This window comes from Octopus bimaculoides, chromosome 22, assembly GCF_046866305.1.
Source record: "Octopus bimaculoides isolate indiv1 chromosome 22, ASM4686630v1, whole genome shotgun sequence".
Classification (NCBI taxonomy): domain Eukaryota; kingdom Metazoa; phylum Mollusca; class Cephalopoda; order Octopoda; family Octopodidae; genus Octopus; species Octopus bimaculoides.
Window position 1 is genome coordinate 14,110,633 of NC_142949.1, and position 27,749 is coordinate 14,138,381.

The window sequence follows — 27,749 nt, forward strand, 5'->3', positions numbered from 1 at the left end:
ATGTGTCAAGATATTTTACTCAACACTCCAGCAATTTTAGAAAAGTAGTTATGGACTTATTAGTCACACAAACAGTAAATATTGACCATCAGAAAATAAAGGCATGGTTACATTCCACAAGTTCTATGATGACCACAAACATTATCATTGTCATCATCATCATCATCATCATCATCATCATCATTACTATCTCTGCCTTAGTGAATGTGGAGATGTTGTTTTCAGTTGTGTTTGTTTGTTTGTCTGTGGACAAGATATCTCACGAACCACTGGATGGATTCAAAAGAAACCTTCAAGGATGTTTGACTTCATAACTGGCACAAACTGATTAGATTTTGGGATCGATTTAGTACCAGACAAGAATTCTGGATTAATTGTTATGTTTACTTTACTTTACATGAAGTATTATGATCTTACATTGACTTTCAAGTCTTTCTCTGATCATCTCCCTTGAAAGCACACTCATAGTTTCCATATAAGTTATGACAGTATTTCATTTCTCTATTATTAATTTTACTCGCGTCTCAGATATTAAATAACACCAACATATTCAGTAGCAATAATAAATTGAATTTATCCTCAACAATTTTTAATTTTACCAATTTCGAATATATCGCTCCTGTTTAAAACCTCTTACCTACTTGACAATTGCATTTCTAGCTCTGCTTTGAAGGAAACTTTACTTCTTGGACTCACATTTTTATGTGCAACAATGTTAAACCTCCGTTAACAGTACCACATGCAGGTCCTTTCCATTTTCTTCCATGCATGGATAATTTTTTCACTATAGAATTTAATGGTTGTAAAGATACTATATCAGTGGACAGACTAAAAAAGGCCTTCACAGAGAAAACTGTCCCTGCTCTCACTGAAGATGACACACGCTCAGCATTACAAACGTGACTTACACACCCACCTTCACATTCCATGACTACCATTGGGATAGATCCAGTAAAGGACAAGGATTCTGGATTATTTTTCCTGTTTGTTTACTTAATTTTTGAGAGCAGTTGGGTTCATTTTTAGTATTCTCATTTGTGAGAGCAGTCAAGTTTATTTCAGATATTCTCATTTTAAAAATCATCTCTAGCTAATCATTGAGAGGACATTGGTGTTGCCTTGGCAGAGGTTTGCACTCTCTGAGTACTCTTGTTGTTATTATTATTAAAATTATTATTATCATCATTATTATTATTAAGGTAGTGAGCTAGCAGAATCGTTAGCATGCCAGACAAAATACTTAGCTGCATTTCATCTATCTTTACATTCTGAGTTCAAACTCTGCTGAGATCGTCTTTACCTTTGCTCCTTTCAGGGTTGATAAAATAAAATACCAGTTGAGCACTGGGGGTTGATGTAAATGGCTTACTCCCTCCTCTGTAACTGCTGGTCTTGCATCAAAATTTGAAAGCATTATTATCATTATCATTAAGGCGGTGAGCTGGCAGGATCGTTAGCATGCTGAGATAATTGCTTAGTAGCAATTCCACTGAGGTCAACTTTGCTTTTCATCTTTTGGGATCAATAAATTAAGTACCAATGAAACACAGGGGCTGATGTAATCGACTAGTCCCCTACTCCAGAATTGCAGACCTTGTGCCTCCAGTAGAAAGGATTACTATTATCATTGCCTTTGCACAGCTTCTAACGCTGGAGATGTACTATGGTGCCAGCTGTTCACCACCAGTGAACTAAGGTAACCCCTCTTATTTTTCGAGCACCTTCCGGATTATTGGGGCGGTTCCAAGCAGTGTTGTTTTCTGCAAGTGCTTCACCCTTATTGGAGCCCCTATTTGTTCCATGTACTTCTCAAGGTTTTTACTCACTGTTCCCAGGGCCCCAACAATTAATGGTATTACTACCACATTTTTCATCAACCACAACTGCTTTACTTCCCAAGCTAACCTGTCATACCTATCGCCTTTTCTTTCTTCCTTATTGCATACCTTGTTGTCACTGGGTATGCTATATCCATAATCCAGTATAGTTTGTTTTCTTTTTCAATTAAGACTATGTCTGGCTTCCTATTCTCTATCTCATGGTCACACTGAATCATAAAATCCCATAAGATCTTTGCATTATCGTTTCCGATGATATTATTATTATTATAGACATCACACAGTATACAATATCATGAGGTTGTTGATTGAAGATATTGTGTCTACCATGGGTTTGTACATTTTGTCAAGTCACAACAAGGACCTCAGACAGACAGTACTTTAGCAATACGTGTGCAGTTCCAAGTCATACCAACTTTTGCAATACATCTAGATTGTAGGCTATTTTTAAAGTTTCCAGATATTTCTTTCAGATTGGGCAGTATTGAGTTCAATGCTCCGATGACAATAGGGATAACCTTTACGTTTGACTCTCATAGCTGTCACACCTTAGCGATTTCAATTATTATTATTAAGATGGTGAGCTGGCAGAGTCATTAGTATGCTGGACGAAATGCTTAGCAACATTCCTCTTGTTCTGAGTTCAAACACCACTGAGGTCATCTTTGTCTTTCATTCTATCAGGATCAATAAGTATCAGCAGGGAACTGGGATCAATGTAATCAATTGGTCCCCTTCCCTCAAAATGTCAGGCCTCGTGACATTTGTAGAAAAAATTATTTATAGTTTCATCTACTTCAAGTTCAATCATTAAAATGGTTTAAAATAAATTTTGTTTTGAAGATAAAACCTTTGTGTTTATTGTATAAATAACCGATTAACCAATCAATATAAATAATTGTTTAATTTACTTAGAAAAAGTCTATTGAGACACATTATCATGACTGCATATTTTGTATATTTTCAGAAAAAACTAATTTAATCTAGTGAAACCTAATCTAAGGATGAGTTATGTTAGACAAGATAAGTTTGTTTATGAAAATATTCAAAGAATTTATATTTCAAATAAATTTCTCTTTTATTCTTTTTCTTTTCTTTTACTGTGGCCATGCTGGAGCAGCGCCTTAAAGGGTTTTAGTGAAATGAATCAACTCCAGAACTTATTTTTTGCAAGCCTATCAGTCTCTTTTGCTGAACTGTGAAGTTACAGGGACATAAACACACCAACATCAGATGTCAAGCATGGTGGGGGAAAAACACAGACACAAAGACACACACATACATACATATACACACACACACACACACACACACACACACATACACACATATATATATATATATATATATATATATATATATATATATATATATGATGGGCTTCTTTCAGTTTCCGTCTACTAATTCCACTCACATGGCTTTGGTTGGTCTGAGGCTACAATAGAAAAAACTTGCTCAACGTCAATGCCAGTATTTGACGGGTATTTTCTCAACCTCAAAGTTATGAAAGGTGAAGTTGACTACAGCAAGATTTGAACTCAGAACAGCAAGAGCTGCAAGAAATGTCACAAAGTAGCTTTTGTGATGCAACGAGAATTCTGCCACCTCATTGCCTTTCTCTATATATTAATAACAGTGGTGCTAAAAGATTAAATCTGAATGTTTCTCATATGAAACATGGTTGTGGAGCATGTAAAAAAAAAACTATATTAAAATGAAAAACCTAATAGGCACAGGTGTGGCTGTGTGGTATGATGTTTGCTTCCAAACCACATGGTTCTGGGTTCAGTCTCACTGTGTGGCACCATGGACAAGCATCCTCTACTAAAGCCCTGAGACAAGCAAAGCCTCATGAATGGATTTGGAAGCAGAAACAGAAAGAATCCCATTGTGTATATGTGTATGTATATGGTGTGTGTGAGTGCACATGTGTGTATGTGTGTGCATGTGTCTTTGTGTTTGTTCAACTTCACAACCAGTGTTGGTTTGTTAGTGTGCCTGTAACTTAGTAGCTTGGCAAAAAGAGACTGATAAAATAGGAATCAGGCTTTAAAAAGCAAGTACTAGGATTGATTTATTTGAGTAAACATTTTAAGGCAGTGCTCCAGCATTGCCACAATCCAATGATTGATATAAGAGGATGTAAATATTTTTCTGCTAAAAGTCCTCCCTGCTGAAGTTCAGTGAATTCTTTGATTTAATTTGGTAAAATTAAAATTTTCTTTATTCGTACTAATAACCACACGTGGTACTGTAAATCCAATCCGTGCATGATCACTATAAATAATATTACATTGTCTTCTCAAACAATACATAATTGTTAATAATTATAATCATTATTAATAATTGAGTGCTATAAATTGTTTCCTTAAGCTATAATACTAATAGTAATGGCACATGATATTGTGAATCCAAATAGTGGTTAATGACTGTTAATAATGCTGCATTGATTAACAAATTATGCATCTGGACTCAAAATTTGTTCAGCCTTATGCTTCAGACATAATTGAAAACTTTCATTCATAAAGTCACTAGTTTTTTTTTTTTTAACTTTTCATTACCATATTTTTATTGAAATTCACTGTTTTGGTTTCAATTAAGTTTGAAAATAATGAAGAATGGAATAAAATAACTTTGGCATTATTATGCTGGTGTTTGGAACAAAAATTAACATGAAATTTTGAATCATGGTTTTAATTTGGATCACTTTAAACTGGAATATTGTATCAGAGAAGCAAGTGAGTTCACAGGTGGGTTGGCACTAAAAGAATAGAGACAATGTATTTTTAGAAATTACAAAACTAAAATGGAAATTGACTGCAGCAGCAGCAACATTAATAATAATGGTTTCAAATCTTGGCACAAGGCCGGTAAGTTTAGTGGGAGTGGGGTAAGTCAATTACATTGACCCCAGTATTCAAATGGTACATATTTTACTGACCCAGAAACAATGAAAGGCAAAGTCAACTTTAGCAGAATTTGAACTCAGAACATGGACAAAATGTTGCTAAGCACTTTGCCTGGCATACTAACGATTCTGCCAGCTTGCTACCTTAATAATAATGATGATGATGATGATGATGATGATGATGGTGATGATGATGATGATGATGATGATGATGATGGTGGTGATGATGATGATGTAAACATCATTTTCTTTTTTACTCTAAGAACACTACCATTTCACTCTGTGCGGTCATACAAAAGACCATATTTAGTAAATCTTAAAACTTTACTATCTACAACTTGTTTTCTTTTCTTTTTGAGTATTCGAAAATGTAAACATCCTTTTCATTGCAAAAGTCCTACTGTATTCTCCAACTGGATAGACAAACGAACATCTCAGGGAAACTTAAAAACTTTAATATATTACCCAAATACGGAAACACACCATTTATTGCAACCACACAATTGAATTCAGAAATTCAAAAATTCAATGATGTGAATATCAGTATATATGTGTGTGTGTATATATATGTGTGTGTGTGTGTGTGTGCATATATGTGTGTGTGTGTGTGTGTGTGTATATATATATATATATATATATATTTCGAAACGCCGGAGTTTTAATGGTGGCAGCTGATGAAGGGGATGTTTCTATGTGGCCTGCTTGTTTGTTGCACCTTGTTTACCATTTTGTCCTTGTTCATTTGCCACGTCATGTGCCCAGTTATGTATCTATATGTACATGTAGATGAACGTATATACATACATGTACATATATATGCATATACTCATATATTGTTTATATATATATATATATATATATATATATATATATATTATTGTTTTTTCTACTAGTAATTACAAATAGAACAGGTTGAACTGCTTCTTCTCAAGGCAGGGCTCTCAGTGGCCACTGGTAGCAGTAAACACATTTGACCTCTGCTGACCCAAAGGGTGGCTGACCACCCCATATCTGCTGAGTCTATTTATAGACCTGTAGAATATGATCTATTCACTAAACTGCTACCCAACTATTTCCTCAAACAATGGTAGTGGTGGTGATGGTGACAATGATAAAAATAAAAATAATAATAATATGCTGCAGCTGCTAATACTAAATACAACTAACACTACCATAATATTACAACTACTACTATTATGATGATAGCACAGGAATCTGAGGCCCAACTACCACCCTTACCACTACCCCCACCCCTGCTACTGTTGCTGTTGCTGCAACCACTGCTGCTGCTACACATAAAAACAATAATAATTGTGATATCAGCAGTAATAATAATAATGAAAGGAAATGGGCGGAGCCTCCTCCTCTTCATGGGCTGATTAATGATACATCTAGTGATGGTGTCACAATAAAAACACTGGTAATTGCGCAACCTGATAATCGCTACTTCATATGAGTGACAATGAAAAAGACAAAATATTGTGAATAGCGGTGGGAATGAAACTGAAGCCAATGATGGTGACAGTGTTACACCCAATAGGCTCAGAGATTCTGGTCCAGTTCCAGCCTGTCGATATCCACAAAGGGACCACCATACACAGCGTAGATGAAGCAAACAAATTAATGCTGTGGTCATGGAGCATTACTACCTGAGCAGCCCAGTTGATGAAAATGGTGCTCAAATTAGGGGTTACCAACAACGTATGTATTGGAGAGAAAAGGGATTGTTTCAACTCATGGAACAAAGTCTATGTCATCAAGCTAGGGCGATTAAAAAAGTTGTTGGTTCACAGAAATAGAGCTTGAAGTTGTCAAAAGACGGGTCATGGAAAATAGCAACAGAGATAACAATGAAAATACAGTTCTTACTAATAAGAGTAATCTCATAGCACAGGAAAGGAGCAGTGGTAGTTTACTTGATGAGAGACATATAGATGATCTAAAAGAAGACGATAAATCTAACAGCGCCATGACAGATGAACAAAAGGCAATCTATGACAGAATAGAGATAAGACTACAGGAGAACGATAGCTACATTATTTGCAACCTTAAAAAAGTTGATCGATGGAAATTGAACCAAGAAACGAAAAATGTCAATGAAATTCTGAAATACATCAGAACAAACATCACAGAAACAAATAATTTGATCAAGGCAGCAAATATTGTTGTAGCAGAAAATGTGGGTGTCGATGTCAAGAAAAAGAAACATAATGCGAGTGACAATAGTAAAGACCCATGGTGGAAATGAAGAATCCAGGCAGGGTTAGACATGCTCTCGAAGGAAATCTCTGTGTTAGACCGAAAAGAGCAAGGAGAGCTTAAAAGTGAACAAAAATACAGGGCACAGAAAAGGAACAGCCCAAGAATTACAGCGTGATGTGCTGCTTGACTGGTCCCCCCCCTCTCTCTCTCTCTCTCTCTCTTTATATATATATATGATGATGATGATGATGATCTTTTCTCCCGCCATGCCTCTGTCTACCCCTCCATCCTCTCTCTCTCCCCTTCGTAGTTTTTCCTTTAAGGTCTTCAGGTTCTGGCTATATATAAATGAGAAACCCATTCTAAATTATCTCGCTGACGTACTATGACGAAATACCCAAGATGCAGATAAGATAGAGATTTTTATTTATTTACGGCCTCAAACATCTCAATACCTTGCGCTTTAGTTTTTTTCCCTTATTATTTATCTTGTTTCTCTCCATGAAATTCAATTGAATTCAGTTGTTGTCTTAAATTCATGCTTATTCATTTTCTAAGCTTCCTAAATTCATGCTACGTTATATTCTAATCACCCAGAATTCATTGCTCTTTTAAAAAAATTACGATTTATGCATTGTTGTCTCTCAAATATTTAAAATCTACAATTAAGAGCCCTCTCTACTCGCTGGCGGTACCTACCCACCACCACTACCCATTTTCCTTTATTCAAAAATTCTTATCGCTCCTTAAAATTATGGCTTTTAAGTGTTGATTTCTCAGCCCAAGAATTACAGCGTGATGTGCTGCTTGACTGGTCCCCCCCCTCTCTCTCTCTCTCTCTCTCTTTATATATATATATGATGATGATGATGATGATCTTTTCTCCCGCCATGCCTCTGTCTACCCCTCCATCCTCTCTCTCTCCCCTTCGTAGTTTTTCCTTTAAGGTCTTCAGGTTCTGGCTATATATAAATGAGAAACCCATTCTAAATTATCTCGCTGACGTACTATGACGAAATACCCAAGATGCAGATAAGATAGAGATTTTTATTTATTTACGGCCTCAAACATCTCAATACCTTGCGCTTTAGTTTTTTTCCCTTATTATTTATCTTGTTTCTCTCCATGAAATTCAATTGAATTCAGTTGTTGTCTTAAATTCATGCTTATTCATTTTCTAAGCTTCCTAAATTCATGCTACGTTATATTCTAATCACCCAGAATTCATTGCTCTTTTAAAAAATTACGATTTATGCATTGTTGTCTCTCAAATATTTAAAATCTACAATTAAGAGCCCTCTCTACTCGCTGGCGGTACCTACCCACCACCACTACCCATTTTCCTTTATTCAAAAATTCTTATCGCTCCTTAAAATTATGGCTTTTAAGTGTTGATTTCTCAGCCCAAGAATTACAGCGTGATGTGCTGCTTGACTGGTCCCCCCCCTCTCTCTCTCTCTCTCTCTCTTTATATATATATATGATGATGATGATGATGATCTTTTCTCCCGCCATGCCTCTGTCTACCCCTCCATCCTCTCTCTCTCCCCTTCGTAGTTTTTCCTTTAAGGTCTTCAGGTTCTGGCTATATATAAATGAGAAACCCATTCTAAATTATCTCGCTGACGTACTATGACGAAATACCCAAGATGCAGATAAGATAGAGATTTTTATTTATTTACGGCCTCAAACATCTCAATACCTTGCGCTTTAGTTTTTTTTTTTTTTCCCTCATTATTTATCTTGTTTCTCTCCATGAAATTCAATTGAATTCAGTTGTTGTCTTAAATTCATGCTTATTCATTTTCTAAGCTTCCTAAATTCATGCTACGTTATATTCTAATCACCCAGAATTCATTGCTCTTTTAAAAAAATTACGATTTATGCATTGTTGTCTCTCAAATATTTAAAATCTACAATTAAGAGCCCTCTCTACTCGCTGGCGGTACCTACCCACCACCACTACCCATTTTCCTTTATTCAAAAATTCTTATCGCTCCTTAAAATTATGGCTTTTAAGTGTTGATTTCTCAGCCCAAGAATTACAGCGTGATGTGCTGCTTGACTGGTCCCCCCCCTCTCTCTCTCTCTCTCTCTCTTTATATATATATATGATGATGATGATGATGATCTTTTCTCCCGCCATGCCTCTGTCTACCCCTCCATCCTCTCTCTCTCCCCTTCGTAGTTTTTCCTTTAAGGTCTTCAGGTTCTGGCTATATATAAATGAGAAACCCATTCTAAATTATCTCGCTGACGTACTATGACGAAATACCCAAGATGCAGATAAGATAGAGATTTTTATTTATTTACGGCCTCAAACATCTCAATACCTTGCGCTTTAGTTTTTTTCCCTTATTATTTATCTTGTTTCTCTCCATGAAATTCAATTGAATTCAGTTGTTGTCTTAAATTCATGCTTATTCATTTTCTAAGCTTCCTAAATTCATGCTACGTTATATTCTAATCACCCAGAATTCATTGCTCTTTTAAAAAAATTACGATTTATGCATTGTTGTCTCTCAAATATTTAAAATCTACAATTAAGAGCCCTCTCTACTCGCTGGCGGTAACCCGCCCTCCCACCCCCTCCACCGGAAGTTCATTCGTCTGTCATCCCTCTGTCATCCCACCCCCTCCACCGGAAGTTCATTCCTCTGTCATCCCACCCCCTCCACCGGAAGTTCATTCCTCTGTCATCCCACCCCCTCCCACCGGAAGTTCATTCCTCTGCCATCCCACCCCCTCCACCGGAAGTTCATTCCTCTGTCATCCCACCCCCTCCACCGGAAGTTCATTCCTCTGACATCCCACCCCCTCCACCGGAAGTTCATTCCTCTGCCATCCCACCCCCTCCACCGGAAGTTCATTCCTCTGTCATCCCACCCCCTCCACCGGAAGTTCATTCCTCTGTCATCCCACCCCTCCACCGGAAGTTCATTCCTCTGTCATCCCACCGCCTCCACCGGAAGTTCATTCCTCTGTCATCCCACCCCTCCACCGGAAGTTCATTTCTCTGTCATCCCGCCCCCTCCACCGGAAGTTCATTCCTCTGTCATCCCACCCCTCCACCGGTAGTTCATTCCTCTGTCATCCCACCCCTCCACCGGAAGTTCATCCCTTTGTCATCCTGTCAACCTCGGCTGTCTCCCGGAACCCATCTAGTGGCCTTGGCCATCCTCTCCCCTACCTTTGGGTAGCGCATTAAGGTTGAGAAATGTTTGCAGGTTGTAGGTAATGTTTTGCTTATGAATTCTTCCAATTGCAAGTTTTCTTTTCAGGTACACGACACTGCTTTTCCTCTTCCCAGGCTACAGGCCCACACCCCCAACACCCATACTGTTAGGATTGGCACTCTCAACGTCGGCACGCTGAAAGGTAGATCTGGTGAAATTGTTGAGATGCTTGAACGGAGATGCGTAGATATGTGCTGCATCCAGGAAGTAAGATGGAGAGGAGGTTCTGCAAGGTTCCTCACAGGCAAAGAACACAGGTACAAGATTTTCTGGGCAGGGAACACTGACGGGGTCGGGGGCGTAGGAATACTTCTAGCGGAGAAATGGGTGGATAAGGTAATCGAGGTCGTTAGAGTAAGTGACAGAGTACTTAAGATCAGACTAGTGCTTCATCATAGATTAGCTACTGTCATCTCAGCCTATGCACCTCAACCTGGGCTACCAGATGGTCTGAAAGACCAATTCTATGACACCCTCTTGCAAACTACCTCGTCGACGAGTGACAGGGACCTTCTCTTTGTGGCTGGAGACTTCAACGGTCATGTCGGACGTCGTGCTGGGGGCTTCCATGGCATACATGGAGGCTATGGCTTCGGTTCCCGCAACGAGGAGGGAACCAGACTGCTGGAGTTCTGTGATGCAACCAATCTTATGGTCTGCAATACCAACTTCAGGAAACCTGCCAGTCACCTAGTCACCTACCGCTCCGGCAGACACTCTAGCCAAATCGACTACATCCTCGCCAGAAATAGGGAAAGAGGGCGGCTTATAAATGCCAAAACCTACCCTGGCGAAGAATGTACCCCACAACATAGATTAGTAGTTAGCGACTTTGGGATCAAGGCAAAATGGGTGCCCAGAATTAGACAGGCTTGGAGAAGAAGGGTGTGGAAGCTTAAAGACCCTGCAAACGGACAGAGACTTAGAGACAAGTTACTTGAAGCATTTAACGAAATAGAAGGGGATATAGCATCATACAACGTGGAAGACAATTGGAGATTTCTGCGGGACAACCTGTTGAAAGCCACCGACCAGATTTGTGGGTGGTGTAAGGTCCCCTCCCAACCCAGAGTAACGTGGTGGTGGAACAAGGAGGTAGACAGGGCTATTAGACAAAAGAAACAAGCTTGGAAGGACTGGAAGAACGGTGGTAGCAGGGAATTGTACCAATGTGCCAGAAGGGAGGCTAGGCGACAGGTTTATTTAGCCAGAGGGGAAGCAGATAAGGAAAGATTTGCCAATGTTCTGCGCCGTGAGGACCAAAGACTCGAGGTATTTCGGGTTGCAAGACAGTGTAGGAGAGAGAATAGTGATGTTGTAGGAGAGAAATGTGTTCGCATGGATGATGGTACGCTTGCATTAAATGAGGATGCAAAGAAAGAGGTCTGGAGATGCCACTACGATAGATTGCTTAATAAAGAGAATGAATGGGAGAAAGAGAGCCTGCCTTATGTCGACCCAATAGAGGGACCAGCTATCCGAGTTGATAGTACCAGGGTAGATAAAGCAATTAAGAGTATGAAGACCGGGAAAGCCCCCGGCCCATCAGGAATCACTGCAGAGATGCTCAAAATATCTGGCAGTGTTGGCTATAGCCTAGTCACCCGTATTACGAACCAGGTGATACACGAAGGAGTCATACCCTATGACTGGTGTAGCAGCATCATAGTCAACTGCTACAAAGGTAAAGGGGACGCTTTAGATACAAATAATTACAGAGGCATCAAGCTGTTAGATCAGGTTATGAAAGTTACAGAGAGGGTCATAGCCCAACTAATTAGGGAGCGAATCAATTTAGATGAGATGCAGTTTGGGTTCGTGCCAGGTAAAAGCACTACTGATGCCTTATTTCTAGTGAGACAGTTGCAAGAGAAATACCTAGCCAAGGATAAACCTCTGTACCTGGCTTTCGTTGACATGGAGAAAGCCTTTGACAGGGTCCCCCGATCCCTTATCTGGTGGTCAATGAGGAAACTTGGGATAGAAGAATGGCTAGTGAGAGCTGTGCGAGCCATGTACAGAGATGCGGCCAGTAAGGTGAGGGTTGGAAATGAGTACAGCAATGAATTCCGGGTAGAGGTAGGGGTCCACCAAGGTTCCGTCCTCAGCCCCCTATTATTTACCATAGTCCTCCAGGCAATCACAGAGGAGTTCAAGACAGGTTGCCCCTGGGAGCTCCTCTATGCTGATGACCTTGCCCTAATTGCGGAGTCACTATCAGAACTAGAGGAGAAGTTTCAGGTGTGGAAGCAAGGTCTAGAATTGAAGGGCCTTAGAGTCAACCTAGCTAAAACCAAAATCCTAATAAGTAGGAAGGTAGATAAAACACAAACCCCTTCAGGTAGATGGCCCTGCTCAGTATGTAGAAAAGGAGTAGGTAGTAACTCTATAAGATGTACCCGGTGCAAGCTATGGACACATAAGAGGTGCAGCAACATCAAAGGCAGGTTAACTAGCAAGTTAGTTTTTGTTTGTGGCAGATGTTCAGGTGCAATAAAGACTGCAAACAAACAGGAAACAACTTCTATCTCATTCCAGGGTGAAAAACTAGAGGTAGTCGATAGCTTCCGCTATCTGGGCGACCAAGTTAGTAGTGGGGGTGGGTGCGCTGAAAGTGTAGCTGCTAGAATAAGAATAGCCTGGGCAAAGTTTAGAGAGCTCTTACCCCTGCTGGCGACAAAGGGACTCTCACTCAGAGTAAAAGGCAGACTGTATGACGCATGCGTACGAACAACCATGCTACATGGCAGTGAAACATGGGCTGTAACTGCTGAGGACATACGTAAGCTCGCAAGGAATGAAGCCAGTATGCTCCGTTGGATGTGTAATGTCAATGTGAATACCCGTCAGAGTGTAAGTATCTTGAGAGAAAAGCTGAACATTAGAAGCATCAGTTGTGGCGTGCAAGAGAGACGATTGCGCTGGTATGGACATGTGGTGAGAATGGAGGAGGATAGCTGCGTGAAAAAGTGCCACACCCTAACAGTTGAGGGAACCCGTGGAAGAGGTAGGCCCAGGAAGACCTGGGCTGAGGTGGTGAGGCAAGACCTTCGTACATTGGGCCTCACCGAGGCGATGACTACGGACCGAGACCTTTGGAAATGGGCTGTGCGTGAGAAGACCCGGCAAGCCAAGTAAGATCGTTGCCAGTGCCCCTGGACTGGTTCTTGTGCGGGTGGCACATGAGATGCACCATTTTGAGCGTGGCCGTTGCCAGTACCGCCTGACTGGCTCCTGTAGGATTTTCGAGCGAGATCGTTGCCAGTGCCCCTGGACTGGCTTGTGCGGGTGGCACATAAAAGACACCATTTCGAGCGTGGCCGTTTTCGTGCGGGTGACACGTAAAAGCACCCACTACACTCTCTGAGTGGTTGGCGTTAGGAAGGGCATCCAGCTGTAGAAACTCTGCCAAATCAGACTGGAGCCTGGTGTTGCCATCCGGTTTCACCAGTCCTCAGTCAAATCGTCCAACCCATGCTAGCATGGAAAGCGGACGTTAAACGATGATGATGAATATTGAAAGAAAGGGCCTGAAAGTAGTAGTGGAGGAATTGAAACAATGCCTCATTGCAAAGAAAGCAAAGATGGTAAGATACAACCAAAGAACGAAGGGTTACCACCAGAATACAATTCAACAAGTTCATATAATCAATCCTCAAGTTGGCGCATATGATCATGGCCTTTTTGCCTTGGCGTATTCATTTGAACTGGTCATGGAAACGCTCCAGAGAAGTTTCTATTTGATCAGTCAAAAATTCGAGCACACTTAAGATTTTGCCTCGAAAACAATAAATCTGTTCCTTTCCTAAAAGTAAAGGTTTTTCAAATGTCTACAAAAACCACAGAAGTCACTCACTTTCTATCTCTCACCCAGAAATAGATTACCCCTAGAAAGACGACTAAAAATTATAACTTCTCACATGAACATTCAGAACAAATTTTTATAACCCAATAGGTTCCGCGTTTTAAGTGAAGATTTCGAGCAAAACCCAAAAAGTAGTCAGGAATCTAATGAGAAAAAGACTCTGAAAATCCCTTGCCCGAGAAAAACCATCACACTAGAGAATAAATCGGTTATAAATTTATCGAAACTAAAACTTTCGCCCGACGATTTCTCAGTCTTAGAGCTTGGACTGAGTTTTTGCCCAAGCACTAAGAATTTCCACAAGAATAAACTAGCTCAAGGGCTATTTCAGTTTGTCTGCCACCACAAGCTGAAAGAATATTATTTTTTTGAAAAAAACTGGTAACGAGGAGTCAGAAAATTCTATGTTTACTTAAAATGATGATCATCGAATCTGACATAATTGGATTGAAAAGAATCCCAATTGGTATCCAGATAAAGTTCAGGATGGACGTTCACATGTACTACTGGAATTTCTTGAATCCTGTCAGGCAGGCATTAGAGAAAGCCTTAAAACAAGTGGAGAGAAGTCCTGGAATAACCTCACAAATTTCCAATGTTACGCACTCCGACGTCTAGCTAATAACGATTCTATTGTTATTAAGATGGCGGATAGGGTAAGCACTATCGTAATTATGGACAAAAGCTAGTATATTTCGGCTTGTGAAGAAATTTTAAAATGACAAAACTTCATATGAAGAATTACCTGTCGATCCAAACCCCAATTACAGAGAGGAACTTGATAAAATAATTCTGGAAATGGAGGAAACAATTTCGTTAATAAGGCTGAATCTAGGATTTTAAGGTCAGAAAGAAGAACACCTGTATTTTATTGTCTCCCTAAAATACACAAAAAGTTTGAAAGGTTTCCTCCAATGTGCCCAATTTGCAGCGGATATGAATGTTGTACGGCCAAAACTTTGGAATGGCTGGATGGCTTTCTACTCCCTGTTGCAAAACAATCAAGTTCCTATATTCGGGATACCTTTGATTTTGTATCTAAAATCAACAACTTTTTTAAATATTGACCACAATGAAGGGGTAGAAGCATGCATGGATGCCTTTGAAAAGTGGTCAAATAAAAGTATTCCATCAAATTTACTCAGTAGATTATTGTTAGAAAGTAACACAATGAAGTTTAGACAGAAATTTTACTTCCAGTCGAAGGGTTGCGCCATCGGTACTTCCATGGTAGTTAATTTCGCTAATGCCTTTATGATGAAATTCGAGACACAGTTACTGAAGACATTCAAATCCCTTCATGGTCATGAACCAATACTCTAGTTACGGTTTATTGACGACGTATTTTTTGTCTGGGAAGGATCAAAGGATAGTTTAAAGGACTTCATACATTTCTGTGACTGTTATGCTAGAAATTATGGCTTTAAGACCAACATAAAATTTACGTCTAGTTTTTCAAAAACTAGCGTTGAATTTTTGGACACAAAAGTCAAGTTTTCTGGAGACAGAATAGTGACAGAGTTATTTTGCAAGCCCACGTCATCCCATATTTATTTCCACCACCGCTCCAATCATCTACATCATCTTATTCGGTCAAATCCAAAATCCCAATTTTTGAGGATAAAACGGATTTGTACTGACATAGGGGATTACTAGAAACATGCAAATGCTTTTGTATGTCATTATGTCAAATGAGGTTACAGTGAATCACGATTAAAGGAAATAGCAAATGAAATAGCTAAGATTAGCAAAGATAGTCAAAGCTACACGAATAATTTTAGCAATCACAATACAATAGATGATAGAATTCCTTTAGTGATTAGCTGGCACCGACATTTCGCTGGCATTTCAAAAGTGTTGCATGAAAGTTACCAGCATGTGGCGAAAAAATATCCTCGTTTCAAACAGATATTTCCTCAGCTGCCCATTAGACGGAATAAGAATATAAGAGAATTATTGACCTCTATATCTGACTCCAAGAAAACGAACATTGGAGTATCTGCACGCTGTACTTTAAAGAACAGCCGCAAGAGAGGTAAGCCTGTTCTTTATGCAACAACATGAGGGAAGTAAATTCCATCAGAAATCATGATAGAAATGTTATGATTTATACAGAAGGGTGAACATGTAAAGATTCCCATTTGGTGTACGCTGCAGAATGCACAAAACAGAACACAATTTATGCTGGTTGTACAACAGGACAATTATACAAAAGGGCTAATGGGCACAGAATTGCCGTCAGGCACAATAACAGTAGCTCGACAGAACTTGCTGAACATTTCGTTTCAAGCGGCAGCAATTTTGAAGAAGACTTGAAAGTGCATATTCTCAGAAAATATTCTGAATCTGCTTCACTTTCACTTCTCAGAATGTATGAGGAGAAATATGTTTGCAGGTTATTAACATCATGCCCTGGAGGAATGAATAAGATGACAGGAGAATATCATCAAATTTATACAAAACTTTGATTAAATATTCTTCTTTCTCTCTTTTTCTTTCCTTTTTTTCTGTCATCTTCTTATTCTTTTTGCCAGTTATAAAATTGTAATTTAAAAACTGCCGAAACACATGTTAACAAAAAACAAGATGAGGACAAATATCTGTCAATTGCAAATAATATAAATAATGTGTGTAATTCCTCATCTCTTAAATATAGAACTGAAGACAAAGCAGTTCATCAATGAGATCAGAAAATATCCTAGAAAGGAAAAATGGAGATTAAATTTGGAAGAAAGAGAAGTATGTTCAGTTAGAGAGAAAATATAAGGTGAAGAGACAAGGAATCAATGTTGAAGTTGAGAAATTAAAACAGAAGCTAAAAGCTGAAGAGATATGAACAGAGAATTGAACAATATAGGTTAAATAGACTTTTTGATCAAGACCAGGAATGAGTTTATTAGGAACTGAATGGAAAAGGAAATATTGAAAATGCTGCAGCAGATGCGGGGGAGAGCAAGTGGTTCTGGGTGAACATGTGATCTCAGGAGGAACAGCACGAAACTGAAGGGGAGTGGTTATGGTCCCTCAAAGAAGTGAAAGGAAGGTGTCCACAGGAGAATTTGAGAATCACTGACAAAATGGTTGGATATCAGTGTAAGGAATTACCCAACTGGAAAGTACCTGATCCAAATGGGGCCCAGGACTTCAGTATCTAACAATAATACATAAATGAACTGTAAGCTAGATTCACAAAATGATGAGCAGTGAGATCAAAGTGCCAGCCTGGATGACAGAATGTAGGACCTAAATAGAGGAAATGTGGTGAGACATTATCAACCAGTTCCTTGTTTGCCACTTATGTAGAAACTAATGACAAGCAGAATTGCTAACAGCATTTACAACTAACTGGACAAGAATGAGCTCCACCCAGCAGAACAAAAAGGGGTGTAGAGGAAAAGCAGAGGTGCTAAGTATGTGTCGATAATAGAAGAGACTGCTATGTTCAGCTGCAGGAAGAGACACACAGAAACAGAAAGGCAGTGTATTTAAACTGAAATAAGGTTAGAAAAGGATTAAAGTGGTCTAAATTAAAACTTTCCATCAAAATTTCCAACAAGAAAGCTTATGACATGGTCCTACACTCATGGATTATTGAGTGTCTTAAACTGGTTAACATCTCTGACAGTATTGTGAATTTCATACAAGACTCAATGGCAACTTAGAAAACTGAGCACACAGCATGTGGTGAGATGTTGGGAGAGGTAAGTATTAAAAGAGCAATTTTCAAAGGGGACAGCTTATGTCCCCTCTAATTTGTCATTTGCATGATACCTCTATCAACTGTTCTGAGAAAGATGTGCCTAGGATACAGTGTAGGTAATGTGAAAATAACTTGTTGTTTATGGATGATCAAAAGCTTTCTTTTGAAAGACTGAGAGAGAAATTGAAGTCAACCATTCAGGTGATTAGCAAGGATGTAGGGATGGAATTGGGATTGAGATTTGAGGTGAAGTTATTTTAAGTCTTGGGATCAAGCTGGAATATGATGAAACTACAAAGGAAGTTGAAGACGAAGGATATGAGTACTTGGGTATTATTGAAAGTGATATGAAAAACCAAGAAATTGCATGAAGATCTACAGACCTGTAGATTGCTAACCTTAGTAAAAATAATGCAACGAAGGAAGGGAGCAAAAAATTTACTTTGCTTTTTTGTTGTTTTTGAGAGATTAATATCAAAGAGTTTGTTAGAAATCCATACAATTCCATCTCGTTCTTCAGGCCCTAGTGTTCTAGTTAAATTCACCTCTTATTGTCTTTTAGAACTCAGAATATAAGCCACTAAATAGCAGACACTGCTTTCTTCAAAGATTTTTTTTTTCATTACTATATTTTCGTTACCATACATTAACCTTGTTTCAATAAATTTTGAAAAGAATTAAAAAATTAAAAAAATAACTTGGTCATTATTAAGTTGGCATTTGGAACTTAAATTAATATGAAATTTTGATGGAGGATTTTAATTTAGATACTTTAATCCTTTTGTGACCATATTTCAGTTCAAAATACACTGACTTCATTTCAATTGATTTTCAAAATGATGAAGAAATTAGTAAAACAACTTTGTCGTTATTAAACTGGTGTCTGGAGCATAAATTAACATGGAATTTTGATGGAAGGTTTTAATTTAGATCAGGGACAGTCTCAGATGGGTTGGTACTGAAGGGGATTAAGGCTTGTGCCATTCCACTGCCTTCTTTCAGAAGAGAAATACGACTAATGATAATAACGAGAATCAATGAAATTACCTTTAATGCAGCAGTTCCTGCATACTGATGACTGATCGCATCACCATTATTGGCCCATATCAACTGAAATGCCACTCGACAACTTTGGGGTAGTGTTTCATCAGGAGGAAGCAAACCAAGTTTCCGACACTGCAAAACAAAAACAACAAAAAGTGACAATTAAAATGTTTGAAATATGTGAGACGTCCCATTAATAAGATTTTAAATTGTCACTTCCTCTCTCTCTATATATATAAAGCGATCATTATTTCAATTCCTAGACCGGAATTCTTGAGAAAACACCTGTTCAGACATCAATTTGATGGTGAGAGTGAGGTATAATGTGCGGCATGAACATTTGATCACTAGAAACAAATCATCTGTGCAGGTCATTCAAAAAGCAGAATGCTCATACATCATCTTCGATAGGGGAGAGTCTGTTATATATACAGTCTTTTATATATATATATATATATAGTCAACAGATGAGATCCAGAGATTCTCAGATTAGAAAACACTTTGCAGCACATAAATGATTCCAACATAAATTCCATTGTCTTTACAAGGGACCAATTCCGCAGGGTAAAGAGTGGTTATAAGAGGAATCAACTCAAGCAGATATGGAGGCAATTATGTGTATAAACAAATTAAATATAACAGAATGGTTTTCATATACAAAATATGTACATTATTTACATTTGATGGATATTTGTCCTCATTTTGTTTGTTGTTGACACAACATTTCAGCTGATATATCCTCCAGCCTTCATCAGGTGTCTTGGGGAAATTTTGAACCTGGGTTCTCATTCCTAAGGTATTTTTTGATGTTATTATTATTATTAATTAGGTCACTGCCCAAGATTCTGAGTTCGATTCCAGGTAGTGACCTGAATAATAACATCGAAAAATACCTTATATGTGGAAAACAAGAGAGAGCAAAAACTGAAGAATTTCAGTATTTACATATTAAAAAAAATTTTTTATTTGTTTCAGTCATTTGAATGTGGCCATGCTGCAGCACCATCTTTAATCGAACAAATCGACCCCATGACTTAGTCTTTGTAAGCCTAGTACTTATTCTATTGGTGTCTTTTGCTGAACCACTAAGTTACAGGTAAATACACCAACATCGGTTGTCAATCGATGGGAGGGGGAAAAAACACACAGACACAAATATATACACACATTATATATATATATATGATGGCCTTCATTCAGTTTCTGTCTACCAAATCCACTCACAAGGCTTTTGTTGGCCCAATGCTACAGTAGAAGATGCTTTCCCAAGGTGCCACGCAGTGGGACTGAACCCAGAACCATGTGGTTCATAAGCAAGCTACTTACCACACAGCTAATCCTGTGACTATACACACACACACTCATATATATATATTATATATATATATATATATATATATATATATATATATATATATATATATACATATATATTTATATATACACACACACATATATTCTTTTACTTGTTTCGATCATTTGACTGCAGCCATGCTGGAGCACCACTTTTAGTCAAGCAAATCAATCCCAGGACTTATTCTTTGTAAGCTTAGTACTTATTGTATCAGTCTCTTTCGCCAAGCTGCTAAGTTACGGGGGTGTAAACACACTAACATCAGTGTCAAGCAATGGTAGAGAGGACAACCTAAGTGAGACCGTAACCGTGGCCTATGCCAGTGTTGCATAACTAGCCCATTTAAGAGTACCCTTCAATCATTGGGCAATAAACTGTACTTGAGAAGACCTGTTGAGTCTAGTGAAATCATTGTCATGGCCGATGCCAGTACCACCCAACTGGCACCTGTGCCGGTGGCACGTGAAAAGCACCATTTGAACATTATCAATGCTTTCTGTGGAAGAGCATAGGCTCGAAATGTTAAAGACTTTTTCACTTCCCGAGCATTATACTAATACATGCTGGCTCCCATGCTGGTGACACGTAAAATGCACCATATGAACATGATTGATGCCAGTGCCGGCTGACTGGCTCACGTGCTGGCAGCACATAAAAACCACCATTTGAGTGTGGTTGTTGCCAGTGCCACCTGACTGGCACCCATGCCAGTGGCACATAAAATGCACCATGCAAGCATGGTCAATGCCAGTGCTACCCTCGTGTTGGTGGAATGTAAAAAGCACCCACTACATTCTCGGAGTGGTAGGTATTAGGGCATCCAGGTGTAGAAACTTTGCCAAATCAGATTCAAGCCTGGTGCAGCCTCCTGTCAGCATAGAAAGCAAACATAAAACGATCATGATCATGATATATATATATATATATATATATATATATATATATAGGGAGAATTCACGAAAAAAAAACAACACACGAAGACAGGTGGTGTAGACAACAAACAGATGTATTAGTATAACGCTCGGGAAGTGAAAAAGTCTTTAACGTTTCGAGCCTATGCTCTTCCACAGAAAGAAACAAGGAGAGAAAATAAAGGATGTGTAGTGGCTAATGATCTATCATGGCGAATCGTATATATATATATATATATATATATATATACGAAGAGTTTCTTTCAGTTTCCATCTACCAAATCCACTCACAAGGCTTTGGTCATCCCAAGGCTATAGTAGAAGACACTTGCCCAAGGTGTCATGCAGTGGGACTGTATCCAGAATCATGTGGTTGGTAAGCAAGCTACTGACCACACACCCACTCCTGCACTTAATATTATTTTTAAATTCAAAAGATGAGGCTAAGATCTTTTTAAATAATTTTTTAAACTCTTATAAACAAAAATGTAAAAATGAAAATGAAAATGTGGAACAATAATAATTAAGTAAGGATTTTAACGAACAAAAACACAATGATAAATAAACATTCAATAATATCTTCTCTGTATTGTTCCGATTTTGGAATATGTACTGCCAAAGCTCTTGGATAATATCAGATATAAACAGTAGCAGCCATAGCTGGATAAGGATGTTGTCATGTCCACTGAGTGGGTAAGGATTTGGTGCCAAAGAAAAATAAACAAGTGAAACCATTGTATATTGAAAAAGAACCTTAGAATATGGTTCTTTATAAAAAAAACATATGTATTTAGCATTGAGGTGAAATTTACCAGTATTGGAACCATGCCAAGTTGCAGATAAGATGAACAATAGAATAATGGTAGATTGTAAACAACCTTGATAGAACACTAAGATAAACCTCTTGCTGGTTTCTAAGACAAATGTGGACTCGTTGTGAGGTCATTTGGCAGTTAAGGCCCGACAGGTCAGTTTTATATAAGTAACAGTGAATGCTGTAGCAAGGGTGATGATGGTGATGGTGGTGGCACAGTGATGATGGTGGTGGCACAGTGATGATGGTGGTGGTGATGCTGGTAGTGGTGGTGGTACAGTGATGATGATGGTGGTGATGATGATGGTAGTGACGATGGTGATGACAAAGATGGTGTAGTGGTAGTGGTGCTGACTGTAGTAGAAGTGTATGTGGTAGTAGTAATAGATGTTGAGTGATATCAAGTCATGATGAGGATGATGATGATGATGATGATATTTAGGATGATAAGGATAAAAGTGATGTTGATGTTGGTGCTATTGCTGCTGCTGATGAAATGGTGACAAACTTGTAATTGTTGTTTAACCACAGGTCAAACTCCGATTCAGGTATATAAGCCATAACACTCCTGCCTTTTTTTAAAACTTTTCTTTTCAGACAATCTGTTTAGACTTACATCATCAAACATATCTTCTCTTTCTTAAGACAATACAGTGTGGTTGAAAGGAGAGTAAGCTCCTATTTCTAGCAGGTCCAGCTACCCCAAGGAGGCTCTATCATTAGCTTATGGTGTTGATGATGATGATGACAATAAATCTGATAAATGGAAAGGTAACATTTCTAAAGATTGAACAGATACAGGTGGAATTCTTCCAAGAAAATTCAAAGATGCTGAGAGAGGGAAGATGGTCAGGATTTTCACAAAACTCCAAACTATTTATTCCCACCTAATAGTAACCATGACAATTGAAACAAAGATGTTCTTTATTGCTTACTGTTTTTGTCTTTTGTCTTTTTTTCTTTCGTTTTTTTTTTTTGCTAATTTCCTCCACAAAAAGGAAAAAATTCTAAATATTAACAAAAATCTCAGAATATTTGTAGCTTTATATTTTTCTATCACTGCTTACTACAGCATTCACATACACAGAAATAAATAAATACACACACACACCCATATATATATACACACATGCACACATACACTAATATGGTAACTACAATATTCACACACACGCACGCGCATGCAACATCGGCACTGGTTCACACAAACATACCACCACATATCAATATAACTAGATTCATCCACACACACATACACATGGTTTTACTGTTGACATAAAAAAAATTAACCAGAAGAACTTTCTACTTGATTAAAGATACACATATGCACACGCACATATACAGAGAGGGAGAGAGAGAGAGAGAGAGAGAGAGAGAGAGAGTAATATCCTGGTGTGTGTGTGTATATATATATATATATATATACATATATATATATATATATATATATGAATATATATATATATATCTATATATATATATCTATATATATGTATGTATGTGTATGTATGTATGTATGTATGTATCCTGGTGTGTGTGTGTGTGTATGTATGTATGTATGTATGTATGTGTGTGTACATAATCTATAAAAAGATAGGATTTCATATTGGTTGACAGTCTCCAAGAAGGGGATTGAAAATGTGAGAAGGGAGGAGGAGAGAGTAAAAAGTGAAAAAAAAGAAAAATGAGAAAAGCAAAAAGAAAAAGATTTATCAAAAAAGATAGAAAAGAAAAAATCCAGAAAAGTGAGGAGGAGGAGGAGGAGGAGGAAGAGGAGGTTGGTGGTGGTGGTGGTGCAGACAGAAAAAGAAAAGGAAAAAATTTAGAAGAAAAATGAGTGCAAAATCATGATTATTGTTGGAAGGATGGGGGAAGGTGCAGGGGAAGAGGAGGCAAAATGTGTTTGTGTGTGTGCGTGTCTACATGTGTGTGTGTGTGTGTGTGTCTGTGAGTGTGTGTATGAGTGTCTGCGAGTCTTCCTGAGTGTGTGCACATGTGTGTCTGTGAATGTTTATGAGTGTGAATGTGTAAGTATGTGAGTGTGAATGTATGTATGTATGTATGTGTGTGAGTATATATATATATGTGCATGCGTATGAATGTGCATGTGTGTGAGTGTCTATGTATATGCATGTGTAAGTTTGTGTGTGTATGAATGTGTATATATATATTTGTGTGTGTGTGTGTGTCTTTGTGAGAATATGGATGTGTACATGTGTGAGTGTCGGTGTGTAGATATCTCTGTGAGTGTGTAGGTATGTGTATTAGTGTACATATATGTGAATGTGTATGTGTGTGTTAAAGAAAAGGAAATATTAAGATATTGGTTGACAAATCTGTGGTTGTGTGTTTTTTTTTTTCATAATTGCTTTATTGCTCAAGTAAGAAAGATTTTATATCACTTAGCAAAATATGAACAGTAAAAAAAAAAAATAGAAAACACAGGAAAAAAATTTCCAATCACCCATTACAATTCGTATTTTACTTTAAAAATTATTATTGTTATTATTATTTTTATTATTATTGTTGTCATTGTGAACTGATGTATATACAGGGGTTATTTTGAAAAATTTTTCTAGTCATGTTTTCTCCAATAATTTTACTCAAAATAGTAAATGAAAAGTTAAATTAATTTTGGGGAGAAAATAATAAAGGCATAAATAAATACACCAAGTTAATAAAATGATAATAATAATAATAATAATAATAATAATAATAATAATAATAATAATAATAATAATAATAATAATAATAATAATAAATCCTTTGTATTATAGACACAAGGTCTGAAATTTTGGGGGAAGGGCTAAGTCGATTACATTGACCCCATTACTCTAATGGTACTTAATTTATCAAGTCATGAACGGATGAAAGGTAAAGCTAACCTTGGCAGAATTTAAACTCAGAACATAAAGACAGGTGAAATACCACCTAACAGTTTTCCCAGCCTGCAAATGAATCTGCCAACTTGCCCCCTTAACCCATTACCTACCAGTGATCTCATATGAGATCACTTAAAAATTACAAATTTCATAATTATCTGTCAATATTTACACATATCTAACCTTTTTGCTATATCTACTAGGTATATTTCTCTGATATTCAAATGAGGTTTGCTAATTTTTCACCCAATATCTCGCTTATTTCTATTTAAAATGTTATTTTGATCATTCCAGCGTGTTTCTAAGGCTGTTTTATGCTAGAAATCAAAGTTTCATAAAAAAAATTCCATTTAATAGAATTATGGGAGGTAATGGGTTAATCAATAAGCATAATAATAATAATAATAATAATAATAATAATAATAATAATAATAATAATAATAATGATAATTACAATAATAAAAATATTGATAGTCCTTTCTGCTATAGGCACATAGCCTGAATTTTGTGGGGAGGAGGACAGTCGCTCACATCAACCCCAGTACTCCACTGGTACCTAATTTATCAAACCCCAAAAGGATGAAAGACAAAGTCAATCTTGGCAGAATTTGAACTCAGAATGTAAAGATGGATGAAATGCTGGTAAGCATTTTACTGGTGTGCTAATGATTCTGCCAGCTAATGATCCTGCCAGCTAATGATCCTGCCAGCTAATGATTCTGGCAGCTTGCCACCTTAATTAATAGAAATAGAATGCCTGGTAGAGCTCCTACAGAAAGGTTGTCTCTTAGGGACAGCAAGGATTATCAGGAGGGTTCGAAGCACTTGAATGACTGCTGTAAACTTGTGGATTCGTCGTCGTCGTTTAATGTCCGCTTTTCATGCTAGCATGGGTTGGACGATTTGACTGAGGACTGGTGAAATCAGATGGCTACACCAGGGATTACAGATAGTAATCCACTACCCTCATAAATCCTACCAGGAATAAGACCAAACTCGAGCCAAACCAAAATAATAATACTAGCACCAATAATAGTAATAATATGAATAATGATAATGATGATGATGATAATAATAACGATAATAATAATAATAATAATAATAATAATAATAATAATAATAATAATAATAAATAATAATAATAATAATAATAATAATAAATAATAATAATAATAATAATAATAATTGTTGTCATAGAACTTGTTGAATGTAACCATCTTTATTTTCTATTGGGCAGAATTTACTCTGCCAGAATGGACACAAGCATTTACTACTAGATTTCCTCCCCAACCCACATAGACTAAAATGATACCCCTGGCACCTACTATTCTCTTTAAATTCCTTTCATTTTGCTCTATTTTGTTTATTTTGTTTTTTTACGTTAATTCCTTTGCCTCCTCCTCCTCTCTCTTATCTTCTTGGCTATCTTTGTACAATATATTCTTACACACTATATGTTTATACACCTTACTTTATCCTTAATGCTAATCCTTAATTTCCTCCCTCACTCTATCTTCCTCTCTTTCTATTTATTTACTTTTCTTTCTTTTTACCACTTAATAGCCACCTCCACTACCATTCTGCTATTGAATGCTTATATGTCCATATCTTTTTTCTGGATATTTACACTATCAGGACTTTAACCTGCATAGATTTACACAGGAATGAACCTAAGGACTTACGGACTTATTTTTACAAGATCAGAAAGCTGAACTGTGAATTTTTGTACTACTCTTTTCTTCTCTTTCTTCATCTCCTTATTCCTTTACTCCTGTCCTTTCTGTCATCATTTCATTAATCTATATCTTTCTCATTTTAGCTATTTGTCTCCGATGATGGAATATCCTATATTCTGGGATATCCCAGAAACAGCTGTAAGACTTTGAATCTTTTTTCCAGTAATAATAATAATGTATATAACTTGAGATGTTTGCCTTGCCTTGACATTTGTTGTCCTCTTTAACAATTGTATATCCACTATATCAGAAATCTGCAATGGCTCCATAACTACCATCTCGGCTATAACCTTGGATCCCGAGTAATCTGTTACAGCACTTACCTAGCATACCTACTCATTTAGATCACCTGTGAACTAAACCCGTATATCTATTTTATATGTAAATATATGTGTGTGTGTGTGTGTGTATGTGTATGTATGTATATATATATATATATATATATATATATATAGTTCAAAAACACAATAACAAAAAAACAAAAAAACAACAAAGTGAGGACGTGATATGGATAGTATTATTGGACGCTCAGGAAAGGAAAGAGAGAGTGTATGACGTTTCGGGCGTAGCCCTTCGTCGGAAAGATAGAAAGTTCGGAGAATGGAAGAACGGAGAAGGAGGAAAATGGTACCGATGCCCACGAGGTTACATGATGAAAAGACCGGAAGAGGAGGTGGTGGGGGAAAAGTTCTTTCTAAGATAGGAGAGTGAAAAAGGGAGATGAATATCGGTGCGCGTGCGAAAGTCTGCGAGTGTGTGTGTGATAACAGAACGTGTGTGTGCGTATGTATGTGTGTGTGTGTGTGTGTGTGTGCATGGTTTGGTGGTTTATCTGTTAGTGTGTTTGTGTGTGTGTGTGTGTGTATGACGTAGTGGAAGAAATTAGTAGCAGGACTGGTTAGTGGACGCTGTAGACAGTGTAGGTAGAAGGTCAACAGGTGGTTGTTTGGGTGTGTGTGTGTTCGTATTTGTGTGGGGTTGTCGGTGTTAGGTACGTGTACGTGTGTGTGTGTATTTTGTATGTGCGCGTGTGTGTATGTGTATGTTTTCTGTGCGTGCGTGTGTGTTTGTGTGTATGTGTATGTTGTGTGTATGTGCGTTGCTGTGTACGTGTGTGTGCGTGCGTTTGCTATTGTATATGCGTGTGTTGTTTATGCCCATGTGTGTATGATTGTATGCGTGTCTGTGTGAGTGTGTAGTGTTGGTGAGAAGTGTGTGTGTATGTGGGTGTGTGCGTGTGTGTGTATATGTGTGGATGT

The 27,749-nt window shown here is 37.7% G+C and overlaps 1 protein-coding gene across 3 annotated transcripts in view; it reads right to left on the minus strand.

Annotated features, from left to right (window-relative positions):
• The window catches only part of LOC106872929 (phosphatidylinositide 4-phosphatase SAC2), a 1,166,845-nt gene that overhangs the window by 159,706 nt on the left and 979,390 nt on the right, over positions 1–27,749 (minus strand). For all 3 annotated transcript variants that reach the window (XM_089339784.1, XM_089339786.1, XM_089339785.1), the window contains one exon: positions 18,797–18,925. In XM_089339784.1, the coding sequence (XP_089195910.1) occupies positions 18,797–18,925 (129 nt within the window). The remainder of the gene's footprint in view (positions 1–18,796; positions 18,926–27,749) is intronic.